The sequence below is a fragment of the Stegodyphus dumicola genome, chromosome 3, assembly GCF_044657685.1.
Source record: "Stegodyphus dumicola isolate Sdum_Otavi_A_Nest chromosome 3, ASM4465768v1".
Taxonomy (NCBI): Eukaryota; Metazoa; Arthropoda; class Arachnida; order Araneae; family Eresidae; genus Stegodyphus; species Stegodyphus dumicola.
In genome coordinates, this window is record NC_140770.1 from 184,059,723 (window position 1) to 184,073,968 (window position 14,246).

Here is a 14,246-nt window from a genome sequence, read left to right on the forward strand (position 1 = left end):
AAACAGAAAAATCAGTCGCAAGTGATGACATATGACAACTAATGATCACTAAATGTTTCAATTGAATGAGGCCTTAAAAGTAATTTATTTCATGAGCTTCTACCGTCTTTTTCCGAAAATAAGACATTGTCTTACTTTCGTTTTTGGTCCAAAATACGCGCTAGGGCTTATTTTTGGGGGAGGGCAAAAATAAAAGTATATTTATATATTTTTATTTAATATTTATTTTACATAGAATACAGAAATTTAAATTTATTCAATTACAGTCATGTCATCTTCTTCTGGAACATCGTCATAAATAAAATTCTGAATTATATTCTGATTTTCTTCCAAATCCATTTCCTGTTGAATCATTGGTCCGAATCTCTCATGTCTTGCTATCATTAAATGAATAGCTATCATTAAATGAATACTTCTTGTCTAAGTAGCCTGTTCGTAGGACACTGGAAACATCACTATCAGTTATTTTGTCCCATGAATTTTTTACCTATCAATCACCCCTTTTGATTTTCGACTCATTCTGTGGGGGTTGGAAAAAGGTCGCTGCATCGTATGTGTCTCGGGGGTTACGGTTCAGCCCAAATTTCACCTCGACGAGAGTCTGTTGACGCTAACAGATGACGATGCCTTTCCTGTGAACGTATCTCTCTCAGAGCAAATGGTGAACTGGTTAAGATAAATTCCAAGAATTAATTTGAAACGAACTGTAGAGGTAAACAATTAATTTCTCGGAATATTTTGTTTCAAACATTTCTCTGACGTACGAGTATTAGGAAAGCTAAACATATTATTACTTAATAAATCAACAGCATTTTTTAACAAATCCTTTTTGTCACATTATTTTAACTAGGGATTATTTTCGGGAAATGTCTTATTTTACAAACAGTTCCGAAAATCACGATAGGGCTTATTTTCGGAGGATGTCTTATTTTCAGAAAAAGACGGTATCAGCTCTGTATTTCTAAATATTATATATTTGTCTTCAAATTTATAAATCATTCCTGATTTCATTGATTTATTTCTAACATTAGACCACGTCCTGATTTCTTTTATCGCTGTTTCCCTGATGGAAAAGGTGATTTACAACTTCCATGTTCTGGGAAAAATGAAGATATTATAGAAGGCTTGAAGAGTTTTCCAAGTGGACATTCTTCATGTAAATAATCATTCTGCTACATATTTAATTTATTCCCTAAAAACTTAGATTTTAAAATCCTCTGAGTAATGTACAAAATAATTTTTTTAATTTATTATAATTTACTATAATAATTTTGCTTTTTTTTTATTATGAAAATCTTCAAAATAAGATTTTTGTATAAGATAACTAAGTCCTACTTCTTATATTTTTGATGCATTCATCAAATCTTTCTTTTCTGTAAATATTTTTAATTGTCATCTATATAGGTCTTCAAATATTATATTTCAATGCTTGAAAAAGTTTCTCAATAAATTTATATTGATGTATTTAATAGCAAATGTTCAAAAAATTTATTATTGTTCTTAAATTTCAAATACACCACTTTCCATTTTTTAAGAGTTTGTGAAGAGCCACTTTATTCTAACTCATGTTAAAATTTTTTCCTTGGATTTTAGATATGAAGAAGCTTATTCTGTAATCAGTTTAAATATTATTAATATTGTATTTGTTAAATATGTTTCCATTCCATAATATTAATTAATGCATTTATTAATCAGGTATTTTTCACATTATTATATTATTTATTGAATTTTCTCTAGTTAATTCTTACAAAATTGCTTGACTGGTTTGCTTTTTAAAGTGTACCAACCAGCAGTTTACTTTGATATCAGTTAATGAAATACACTTGCAACTCCCTGAAACTATTTAATTTTTTTTTTTTCTTTTTTTTTTTTTTAACTAAAGCATTTAAAATTTTAACAAGCATTAAAATGATACACAAATTCTTTTCTGACAAAAATGTTATATAAAAAAAGTTTTCATTGCCCCCCCTAAAAGAACTTATATAATTAATCTTATTATTGTTGGAATTTTGCCAAAGCACATGAGGGCTCTGTGCTTAAGAGGATGAATACCTTTGTGGAGGATTTTTGTGGGAATTGGCTTGTATTCACAATATGCTTGTGGAAAAACCACATAAAGCTCCCACAGGTTCATCTGTTTTACTGCTTGACTGCTAATGTGCACTATAATTAAAAATGGAGGAATATTTTCCAAATTGGGATAGTTTGAAAAATTCAGTTAGAAGAGTTCTGGAATAATAAATGCCATCTGCATACATACATACATACATACATACATATATATATATATGAAAGAAAAGCGGATACTTTGGTGAAATTTGGTATTCCAAAGCAGTTCTGTATCTTAAGATTACAGACGTATGGGACACCATGAAGTTTGGCATTGAGAAATGGCAAGGATATTTGTTGAGGTTATGCTAAATAATCATGTAGTGCAATTTCAGTTCTTATAGTTAATGCTAAATAATCATGTAGTGCAATTTCAGTTCTTAGAGTTAATGCTTGTCTTTTAGGCTAAAATTGATTTAATATAAAGTTTCTTTATACTCCTGCTATCCATTCATATAAAAAAGAATACTTTTGCACATCCAAGTTGCAAACCTAGAAGCAGAGATATTGATTTTACTATCTTCATAATTTATGCTGTTCAGCAAATGATTCATTTATTTAGAATTCTTTCATTTGTGCAGCATGTGCAGAGCATGTATGCGGTATTGAATGATACAGTTTTCTATTATAAAGCAGATACGTATTTTTAAGAAACAATCAATAGCCTCTATTCTTGATGTTTGTGTTACTGCCCCAAAATATATAAAATCATTCTTTTTAGAACATAAATTATTTAAATCAATTCTTGTTGTCCCTGATGTAAACTTTTGTGCTTTTCTGTAAAAGATTCATGCCTTTAATTTTATGCATATTTTTAGTTATTGTTTTCATACTGATGATTTGTAATCAGTTGTTAATTTATTCTTCATGAAAGTTTTCATGAGCCGAACCCTTTTCACATTTTCAAAGGAAGTGAGAATAATTATGAAAAAAAATTTTAAAAAGGGGTTGTAAGGGGGAAAAAATTGTTTAAAAATTTAATGAAAAAATCTTTGAATGCAAGAAATTCAGTAATTTTTTAAACAAAGTTTAGAGATTATATATGCAGATTAATTCTGTATAAGAAATATAAATCTTTTTAAAATGTTTATTTTGTCAAAGACCAGTTTGATAAAATAATTATTAAAACCATTAATTCCTAAAGTAAGGGGCAACAACTAAGGAAAATAATTTTTATGTTTTCAGTTATTAAAATGGATCATTATCAAGCATGCAGTTGCTTTGAAATTTATTTAAAGTAATAATCAAGCATGGTTTCCTAACATTTCTGTTCCTAAAAATTTTATTTAGTTGCGGTTAAATTTTATTAGTCTTATTTCAAATTTTCTAGTATTAGAACAAAATGTATGAACATAATTTTTAAGAAAACTGATGTTTTTTTGCTGCTATTACTAAGACATATTTGATGTTAAAGTATCTTCAGATACATTATCAAGCACTGATGATATATTAGTTGCAAGGTTAAAATTTTGCAAATATTTTTTGGAATTTACTAAAAATATATCAAAATTAAATATAAAGGCTTGATGCTTTTAATTAACTATAGTGATTTTGGTTTTGTCATATAATAACATTCCAAGAGGTTATTTAAATAGCTACATTAAATCTTTGCAATTAGTTGTGCATAACAGAATATTGTTCTTGTAATTTTAATCACTTTTAATAGCCTTAGTGAGAACTTTATAAAATTTGAATATGTGTTTCTGATGGTCATTAATTAATATAATCTTTTATACTATTACAGTTGCATTTGCTAGTATGATGTTTTGTGCTCTATATATGTGTGGAAAGCTGCAAGTATTCAACCAACGAGGACGTGGTCAATCATGTAGATTAGTTCTTGCATTATCTCCTCTACTTGCAGCTGTATTTATTGCTCTTAGTAGGACATGTGATTATCACCATCACTGGCAAGGTAAAATTTGCTTCTCATGTCAAATCTTTTAACCATAGTAAGATGCAATAAAGATAATAAAAACAGTACTTGTTTAGAAGTGAAGCATTAGCTAAGTACATTAGTCTTTTGAGCTGCATAGCTAACACTGATAGTATATGGTCCTTGATACACTGAGCTATTCCATTACTTATAATAGCGTACAGGAATTCTAAGATTTATGTTATTCACCCACTTTTAAATAATGTAGATGGATTAATTATTTATGCCAAAGGACTAATTAATTACACCATATTAAGTTTGCAAGGCCTGGTTGCAGTGGTGGAATGAGTTACTTAAGGAGTTTTGGGTGTAAAATTAGCATTTAAATCAACCATAAAAAAGGAGTAAAAATATCCATGCCAGCCAGCTCTTATCACTGCTGAGAATTGTTGTTTCTAACCCTCAAAGTTTCTAACCTCATCAAATCCATTGGCCATGATCACTCTTGCTGCCATTTGTATATATTTGAAGAGCATCTTTAGGTATATGATTGATAGTTTCAAAAGCCATCTATCTCATGAATTCAGGGTTATCAACATTTTTATGAACTTTTTTCAAAAGTTCAGTGTGAAAGTGGATGCCACTAAAGTTGCAGACAGGGTTAAAGCATGGCTTCAGAGAGTGACATTCAATGCGGCAAGGGGAAAGCAAAGTTACTTAAGAAAAGAGACCGTTTCTTTACAGTCTTACTATCAAGTTATTGATATTTTTTTTCAGATAGGAAGAAGTACTATTCTGGTCACCATAACTAAGAAGCTTATTGTAACATTTCACAAGAAAAGAGTTCCTTCTCATACTCAATGGCTAGTTGTCACATTCAAATAAAACAATATTAATATTCTTAAGGCAACTATGCCTCAAGCCAGAAATGATTTTAACTGCAGTAACTTGAACTCTTTCCAGCCTGTTGAGATAAGAATCTGCAGCACTATTAAAATATATTTCTAGACAAGATTGGGAGTGGATGCCCCAACTCTGAAATTAACTTATACTTCCCTTATTAGACCAATTTGGAATATGGTTCCCCTATTTATTTCTGTGCTGCAGATTCTAATCTGAATTCTAATCTGCAGCACAGAAATAAATAGGGGAACCATATTCCAAATTGGTCTAATAAGGGAAGTATAAGTTAATTTCAGAGTTGGGGCATCCACTCCCAATCTTGTCTAGAAATATATTTTAATAGATTTAGCTTTTCCTGCATCTCAGTTCCAAAGTCTGGATGTGCCTATTGCAAAGAAACTCTTTGTCAGTAGTAAATCCCAAGTTCTTATCATAAGGCAAGGTTTATCCATTCATGTTTGTAGTAAGTTGATAGTTATAGATGTGTCTATTAGTGATATAAAATTAGTCTTAGATTTACAAAAATTGAAAGTCAGCTTGCTTGCATCAACAAAATCACTCTTTTTAGAGTCTTTATGAATAAGGTTAATGCTAACTTCAGCGATCATGATAACAGAGTGCCAGAGGACAACATCGTCAGCAAAAATCTGAACTTTACATGTCTTATATATCACCTTGGCGATTCCAGCAAAGAACAGTGAAAAGAGCAATGGACCCAGGACTAAACCTTGGGGAATATCCTGACTAAGCCTGAAGTCTTTAGACAGGATATTCTGGAATATAAACTTGACAGTTCTGGCTTTTACAAAATTAGAAATCCAGGGTAGGACATTGCCCTTCACGACATATTCATCAAAAAGTATTATTAAAAGTTTATTATATGTCATACCCTATCAGAGGCTTTGGTCAAATCCAGGAAGAAAACCACTGTATGATTTTGTAGGCTATAAATTATGGGCATTTTTAACACTTTGGCAAAAATATAATATTTGATCAATGGTACAGTGTTCTTTCCTAAAACAGTCTTGCTCCTTTGGAAGCAGGTCATATGACTCAAGATAGTATGTAACTCTGTTTAGAACCAAATTTTCCATAATTTTACATGGAATACAAGTCAAGGAGATGGGTGTCCATAATTTTACATAATATTTTTTCTAATTATAATGCTTTGGTTAATTAACTAATTATAATGCTTTGGTGCAAATGTTGACAGTATGCTGAAGCCTATTTAAAAATAAAATGAATTAATATCTTCATGGTAAGTATGCAGTAGGTTTTTTTTTTTTCCTTTCCCTCCCTTTGGTAGAATTTTCTCAATAATAATATGGAAATTTCCTGATTCATATTTTGAACTTAATAACACAGTAATTTGCTGCAGCATTATAGTTAGGAAACACTGGTTTAAAATACCATATTAGGTAAAATGTTTGTTCAACTTCATCTGCTCTACTTTATGAAATCATAATTTAGTTTAAAATAATGCAAGAGTATTTTTATATCTATTTCTTGCAGAAGAATATACAAGTTTCATCATTATTTATATTTATGTCCAGAATAATATTTATTTAAATTAGGATAGACTAAAATTTTGCAGCTAAGATATTTAAAATATGTTAAAAATTTACCTCTCTTTTTATTTGAACTTTTATATCTTTCTTTTTATCAATAAAAATATGGCACTCTGATAGCAACATTCAAACACCTTAAGTAAATATATGCCAGGGTTCGTATGGTCCTTAAGAGTCCTTAAATTTTTTTGAATTGATTTTTTGGTCCTTAAAAGTCCTTATATTTGGCCAAAATCAGCAGAAGGTCCTTAATTTTAATCATCTGAAATTTCTGTCTGTTTTTATGACTGCCATTTTGAGTGTGAATTAGCATTTTAAAGGAATAATTTTTGCAATTCACTGACATATATGGTTATCTTTTGAATGTGTTCATGGGTTATAATTTGTTTCTATTTCTAATAAAAATGATGGGATACTCGAGTTTCTAAGCAAGAAGTGAAACATAAGCATTTCGAAATTCATTTTTTCTAATAGAGAACTCTTAAACAACTTTTCGCTTTTGGGGATGTGAATTCTTTTATTAAACATCTCTAAATTTGGCGACTTGTCAACATTTTGGCAATATTAGGATCAGTTTCTATAGAAAGTTTTTTTAATTCCGATATCTGAGAATTTTTTGACCAGTTTTTTTTTTTTTTAAAGCATCATAACATTGATAAATTTCATTAAAATAATGGTAATATATTGAAATTATATATAAAAAATAGCATTAAAATAAAACATTTTATTTTTCGCTGTCATATTATAAAGTTTCATTTTGACAATTTATACAATATTATGAATCTGATAAATAAGGCATATTGCTATAAAGCATGATTTATGAAACAGCTCTTAGCAAGAGCAAAATTAGCTATGCAATTAATTAAAAATGTCTTTTTTTAATTTTTTCTCAGTAAGCATTTTCCCCATGCAATTGTCTCGGAATATTCAAAATTATCAGAATATGCATCACTTTTCTCTATAAAATTAATTTTACACTTTTTCCCTCCTTCTTTTTTTTCCAAAATATTTCTTACTTTTTGCTATTACAGAATTGGTAGGAATAATTTTTCTTTAGTATTTTAGACATTGCAACTTGGAAAGTTTAGAAGGGTTTAAGTCAAGATTTATAGACCCACGATTCCAGAAGATTCGAGACATATGTGACAAAATGAAAAATGTCTCCATAATATTGACACATTAATGGATGTATTTTACAGAAAGTTAGCGATGAATTTCTTACCTTTTGGAAAACGTCTGGGAGAACAATGAAAACATAATATTTGAATGTTTTACTCCTGATACTAGAATCTTTTTCTTAACATGTTTATCTTCCCTTTATTTTCTCTACCTTTCACTAGACACAAGCATCAAAAATGCTTCTAATCTTATCACTGGGCAGGCATTATAGAGGGGAATTTTTTTATTAATAAAGAAATTGAAAACTTACAATTTAAAAGATTCATCTAATATGCCTTAATGCATCATACACAGAGCTGACACTAGGCATTTTCCCACCTGATGCAATCTCTGTGGATCCTAAATTCTAAACGTTTTCCTATTTCTAGATTTTGTTGTTCGGTGTGTCACTAAATTTTAAAAATTCTGCCACACCAGCTTTGTAACCGAGCTTTACCATATATATTTCATATTTTTTCTGAATGTTCATATTACTAAAGAAATAGAATTAGCCACTTTTTCTATACATTCTAAATGCATTTAGTGTTTTTTAGAATAACAGAAACAATTAGATCCAAAAATTCTAATATGAAAAGGAACCGTGCTGAAGAAAGAAATTGAAACATAAAGAAAATTATTCCTCAAAAATATGTGCAATTATTATTATGTAACTTACTCAATTGTCTATGATTTCAGCCTTCCAGTTTATGATTCAGTCGGGGGTTTGGCACTATTTAACTTTTACCAGATCAAGTAAACCCTCATAGGTACCCTGTGGAGATGTTGACAAGTTAGGAGATAAGCACGCAGAAACTAGCGAGAGCATTGGTTTGCATATTGAGACAACTCTCTAATTGTTAGAAAAGGTGCTTAAGGAGAAGGAAATCTATATAAACTAGCCAAAATGTTTGGAAAGACTTCAAATTAAAGTGAAGGATAAATATTTTGTTGAGTGTTGTTACAAAACATTTATGTTTTGTAACAACAAACAATGTTTTGTAACAACAAACATTTAGATTAGGATTTGATTGGGATACACATTAAAAGCTAATGTTTTGTAGCTTTTAATGTGTATCCTAATATCGTTTAAGAATCAATGTCATAAATTACATGTATTTTAAACTGTGAAATTTTATTAGATTTTGATTTTAATAGGCTTTTTTTAACAAATATTGTTAAAAAATAAAATTTAATAGTGGCCATGTAAATCCATAATGATTAAGGTTATATAATTACCTAAGTTAATTATTTATAACTATCTGCTTACCCTTAAAAATTATCTCTACATATTAAAGCAAGTTATTGCCTTTCATTAACACTTACTTTGGTCACAAGATAAAACACAAAAATTTAAAAATTCAAGTAAAACTTATTCTTTGCATCTAGTGAAACTTAAAAATAATACAAAACAACTTATCATCTCTGGTACTTTAATCGCTTATTGGAACATTAAAGTATATTAACTGGGCTACAATCCCTTGGAACTCTACACAAAGCTATGACACTAACTACATCAAACAGAGCCTGACTAAGTTTCAACACTTGCCAACTGCGTCTACATCAGACCTTTCAGGTTTGTTCTAATGAGCATGTCTCTCTCTAGACAATCAACAGTGGTGATAACATTCAGCCTTTTGTTATGAATCATGCTGATTATGATCTTCCTTCTCATTTTAACCTATACCGTTTGACATATAATCTACCTGCTATTTACTAAACCTCTAGACTGGCTAAGTATGTAACAAAATGAGACATAAAAAAATCAACATAAAGCTAACTATTAGTAAAACCTAAGTAAATGTCATCTTCTTTCAAATATGTCTAACTATTATAAGTGTAAAATATATAATGCTACTTGATAAATTGTATAAAAATATTTTATTCTCAAACTTATTAATCATTAATTAATTCATGTTTAGTAATAATGCATTCTACTTAGGGATCTATTTTATTTTTAGGATGGTATTACAAAAGTGAAATTCAGGCACAGAATAGTATTTTTAACTGAATTTATTCAGTTCCCATTTGCTCATAGGTCCTTAATTTTTTCATTAATGGTCCTTAAAAGTACTTAATTTCTGTGTGCAGAAATGTGTACGAATCCTGAATATCTTGATATTTCTGACAATATAATTGTCAGAATTATATTCCTTCCATTTCATAAAAGCCCACAAATGGCCGAGCGGTAAATTCGCTGAACACTGGTAGTTCACTCCAGGGTTCAAATCCCAGTAAACGGGTTGGTTGCATGGGCGTTTTCGTGGATCTTCTCATATGTACCGTGTATGACAGCTGGTTTCCCTTAGAACGTTCTTCACGAAGTATTTGGTTACAGCCTTTATCAGTCATTAGAGGCTAAACGTTTTGAAGGTATGAGATGAAAGGAAAGCCTGGTTTCCTCAAGAGGTTTTGGTTTATTTAATTATGACAAAGCACACTAGGGCTATCTGCCTAAGGGGAGGGATGTCTTCATGGAGGACTTTCTAAGGGGAACTGGCTCGTATACGCGTTACACATGGGGAAAACGCCCATGCAGCCAGCCCGTTCGCGGGATTCGAACCTTGGACCGAACTACCAGTGTTCAGCGACTTAGTTTCTCCTCCTGATGAGACCGCTCGGCCGCAGTCTCATCAGGAGGGAAAAAAAAAAACATCTTTAGGTGACATCCACATACATCACTGGATAAACTCCTGAATCTTCAAATAATTCGGCTGAGAAAATCATAGGATTCTCCATTTATGATACGATATGATGTTCTATAACGTAATTTAAATTTATACAACCATATAGTCTGAAACCAGTTGCTCTTCACTTTAATCTGCAATGATATCGTTTTTGTCTTTTCTGTTAACACAAGCTCAATTGCTGGTATTTGGTGGTGTACACATCCAAGTGTTTTCTCTTTGAACACCTAATGTCTTTGAAGTATCCTGAAAGTATATTCAAAAGTGTCCAGCTTTTTGAAACATCTTGGTATGTCTGACAGCCAAATTTCCCTTCAAATTTTTGCTTACTTTTCTGCCTAATTTTCTTCTTTCCTTCTACAGTTATTTTCAGTGCTCACACAAGAAAATGAAGATTTTTCGATTCCTAGACTTCCATAAATTTTGCATTCTTGTCAATTTTTTAAAATATCAATTACATGAATTGCATTTCAGCTGAAGACAGCTTTTCATTTTCTAGTTATTTTAACTATAAATAAAGCGAAGTCCAAAGGATAAATATTTTAATTAAAAGATTTTTGCTAAATGACAAAGAAATAAAACAGTCCAGCAGGGTTTATTCTGTACCACCGAGTCACCCGATTCCTATATCGGCTGAAACAATCTAAATCATATTAAAGATGATGTTTTTTTATACAATCTATAACACGAGAGAAAAATTAGCTTCTTAAAACATTCTTTCTAAGAGGATTAATGTAAAAGATTATATTTATTTATATATATATATATATATATTTAAAGCTGGGACTTGAACCAAATTGTCAGACTTTTGAAGTTTAATTTACATGGTGGTTATAATTAAAGTTCCAATTTGAAATGGTCATAAAAGGAAAACTACCAGACCAAATGTTACCAAACTTGGGAATCGTGTAAAGGAGGTTATGGGAATTTATTTTCCGCGGGAAAAAAAAAGAGTTTAAAAACTCATCCCCAGGAAAAATGGCGCTGTATACAATATTGTTAAATGAAATAAGACATGAAAACATCTGTTTAAAATGTGTTTAATAGTTTCCGAAACGTGTTACAAAGCTTGTTCAATGTAGCGTTCAGCATTTTCCGAAAGCAAGTTAAATCCTGTTACTGCATTCTCAACAGCAGCTCTTAGCATATCAGGAGGAATGTTACAGACATGTCAGTGTATCACTTTTTCATTTCTGCCAAATTGTTTAGATTATTACCATAAATAGTGCTTTTGAGATAACCCCATAACCAAAAGTCACAGAGGTTGAGGTCTGGTGGGTAGAGGGGAAGTGTCAGCCTATAAGACGTTCATTCGTGAAATGTTGCCTAAGTAAGTGTGCGACACATGTGAGGTGGGGCCCAGCCCTGCATAAAAATCATAGTATCTAAAATGCCACGTTACTGCAGTTCATGTATCACGAAACATTTTAACATTGACTCTAAGTGAGCTGCAATCACAGTGGTCCAGCTGTCGACTCCTCTTCAGAGAAAAATGGTTCAGTTATAAAACTAGCTGTCATTCAACACTAAACGGTGTGGAATGACTGTTATCCAATCGAATGCAGTAGGAAAATGCAATGGAACTAGATAGATAACATGAGATATTTCTTTGGCCCAAATCGATTAAAAGCGTTTTGAATCAGTATCTTCTTGTTCTATGGCCGAACTCAGGGTTCAAAAGTTACAAATTAGCAATCTGTGAGAAAACGATTTCCAGATTGTACGCACTTGTGCAAGTGATTTGCGATCTCACATTTTCTAATCGCTAATTCGTGGTTTTCACGGACGAATTTCTCACTTACACAGATGGCACACTCGACTTTTATCGAATTTAACGCCTTTAAATGGTAATTTGCTTACTTCAAACTTTCTTAAGCGTATACAACATATTAAACCTGTGTAACAAAAGGTTAAGTTAGATTCCGACCCATATTTCGTTTAACAATATTGCATACAGCGCCATTTCCCCCCTGGTGGTGAGGTTTCGAACTTCCTTTTTTTTTCCCGGAAAATAAATTCCTATGATCTCCTTTACACGATTACCAAGCTTGATAACATTTGATCCAGTAGTTTTCCCTTTTATGACCGTTTCAATGTGGAACTTTAATTATAACCACTCTGTATATTGTTAAATTTTAATTTGAAGCTATGCGTTATATGTATACCATGCGTAAATTTTTCGCTTTTATGGAAAAATAAAGAATCGAAGCAAATATACTTAGGATAATGGACCAAAACTGAAAAAAAATTCCTCTCCCTCCGAAAATCAAATATTGAAACTTCGACCTTGAATTTATTGGGTTACTGAAATATTTAATTTGGCTTATCATCTAAGTCCTAGTTCCGACTACAATTCCGAATTACTTAAACTGAAGTAAAAGATTTAGTATATATTCACTGTATGTTAATAAAATAATCAGAGTGTAATAAAAATAGATTATAGAATTTACGCTGATGCAACTTTTTGTCTGACTGCACAACATGTAATGGAAGAGAAGGCTTGTAGAGATCTGTTTTTGACATGCCTCTAAAAGTAGATGTCATACTCCTTTTGTCTCTTCAATGTCAAAAAACTTCTTTTTGAGAGGCAACTTTAGTTTTTGGGAAAGAAAAAAAATCACAAGAAGACAAATTTGAAGAACATGCAGGACGATTGAGTACACATACTTATTTTCGGAACACAAGCGGCTCTCCGACAGGTTATTGAATAATGAAAAGATGCATTGTCATGCAATACAAAACATTTGGAATACGTTTTCTGACTGAAAACGTAAGATTAAAAGTCATCTGCTTAATTCACAGCCATTTACATGTCAACTGCTATCACTGGATTTAAACATTTCTTTAATCTTCCGAGATCGTTCCTTCTTTAGTTCATATTCCAAGAATGTTAAGTGAATACAATTATTGCAAAAGAAATTGAATATTCATTTGCACTACGGCTTGGTAGTTTACTAACGAGTTAACAAAACTTAAATTCTTCTTTTTGTGTCTAAGAATACAACAATATTTTAAATATTTACAAATAAAATATTAAATTGGAGATTTAATTGGAGCCTCACCAGTTGCCTAGCATTTGAAGATTGTTAAATACTAATTGTTTGTTGCGAAGTCTAACCCAGGCTGCATGGTTGGTTTTCGTAGTTTTCTAGGTTTTCTTTACAAAGGTTCTCTATGAAAGCATCTTAATCAAATAACTCCCATGTTCTTTCTATGTTCAAATAACCAACTAACCTAGTTTAAGCGTTATTTCCAAGTGAAGTTACTAGCAAAACCCGAATACTCATTAAAAATCATGTAGCTTGCCAATCGGCAGTAACATGAAAGATACGGCGCCAATAATTGAATTGCTGTTACAGTACGCTGTTTCTAAACTTAGATGGTCATTCCTTAATTAAATAGCCCACCAGCGGCCGAGCAGTAAAGACGCTGAACACTGGTAGTTCGGTCTGAGGTTCGAATCCCACAAACGGGCTGGCAAATGGTCTGAGGTTCGAATCCCGCAAATGGGCGTTTTCGTGGTTTTCCCCATGTGTAACGTGTATACGAGCCAGTTTACCTTAGAAAGTACTCCACGAAGGCATCCCTCCCTTTAGGCAGATAGCCCTCGTGTGCTTTGCCATAATTAAATAATCCAATCTAATCCTTAATTAAATATAATTGATCTGTAACTTCTACTAGAACTGACAGTAAGAATTGAAGTGTAAATAAATAATATCGTGTGCAATCTTGATTAATGTAAAATTAAAAATATTTGCATAGAAAAATATTTTCATTCAAACAGAAAGTTTTTTGAAATATTTGCAATTACTTTATAAGAAGGATTTATTAATAACCATAATAATTGCTTATTATATTACTGATGATTAGGATTCAGTTCTTGACAATTACATTCTAAATTAGAATTTTCAGGATATAATGAAAATATGCTACGCACAAAAATACATT

General features: G+C 31.1%; 1 protein-coding gene across 6 annotated transcripts in view; it reads left to right on the forward strand.

Annotated features, from left to right (window-relative positions):
• Positions 1–14,246, forward strand: part of LOC118180045 (phospholipid phosphatase 5) — a 123,715-nt gene that overhangs the window by 95,607 nt on the left and 13,862 nt on the right. For all 6 annotated transcript variants that reach the window (XM_085813687.1, XM_085813685.1, XM_085813686.1 and 3 more), the window contains exons 6-7: positions 1,032–1,156; positions 3,854–4,024. In XM_085813687.1, the coding sequence (XP_085669813.1) occupies positions 1,032–1,156; positions 3,854–4,024 (296 nt within the window). The remainder of the gene's footprint in view (positions 1–1,031; positions 1,157–3,853; positions 4,025–14,246) is intronic.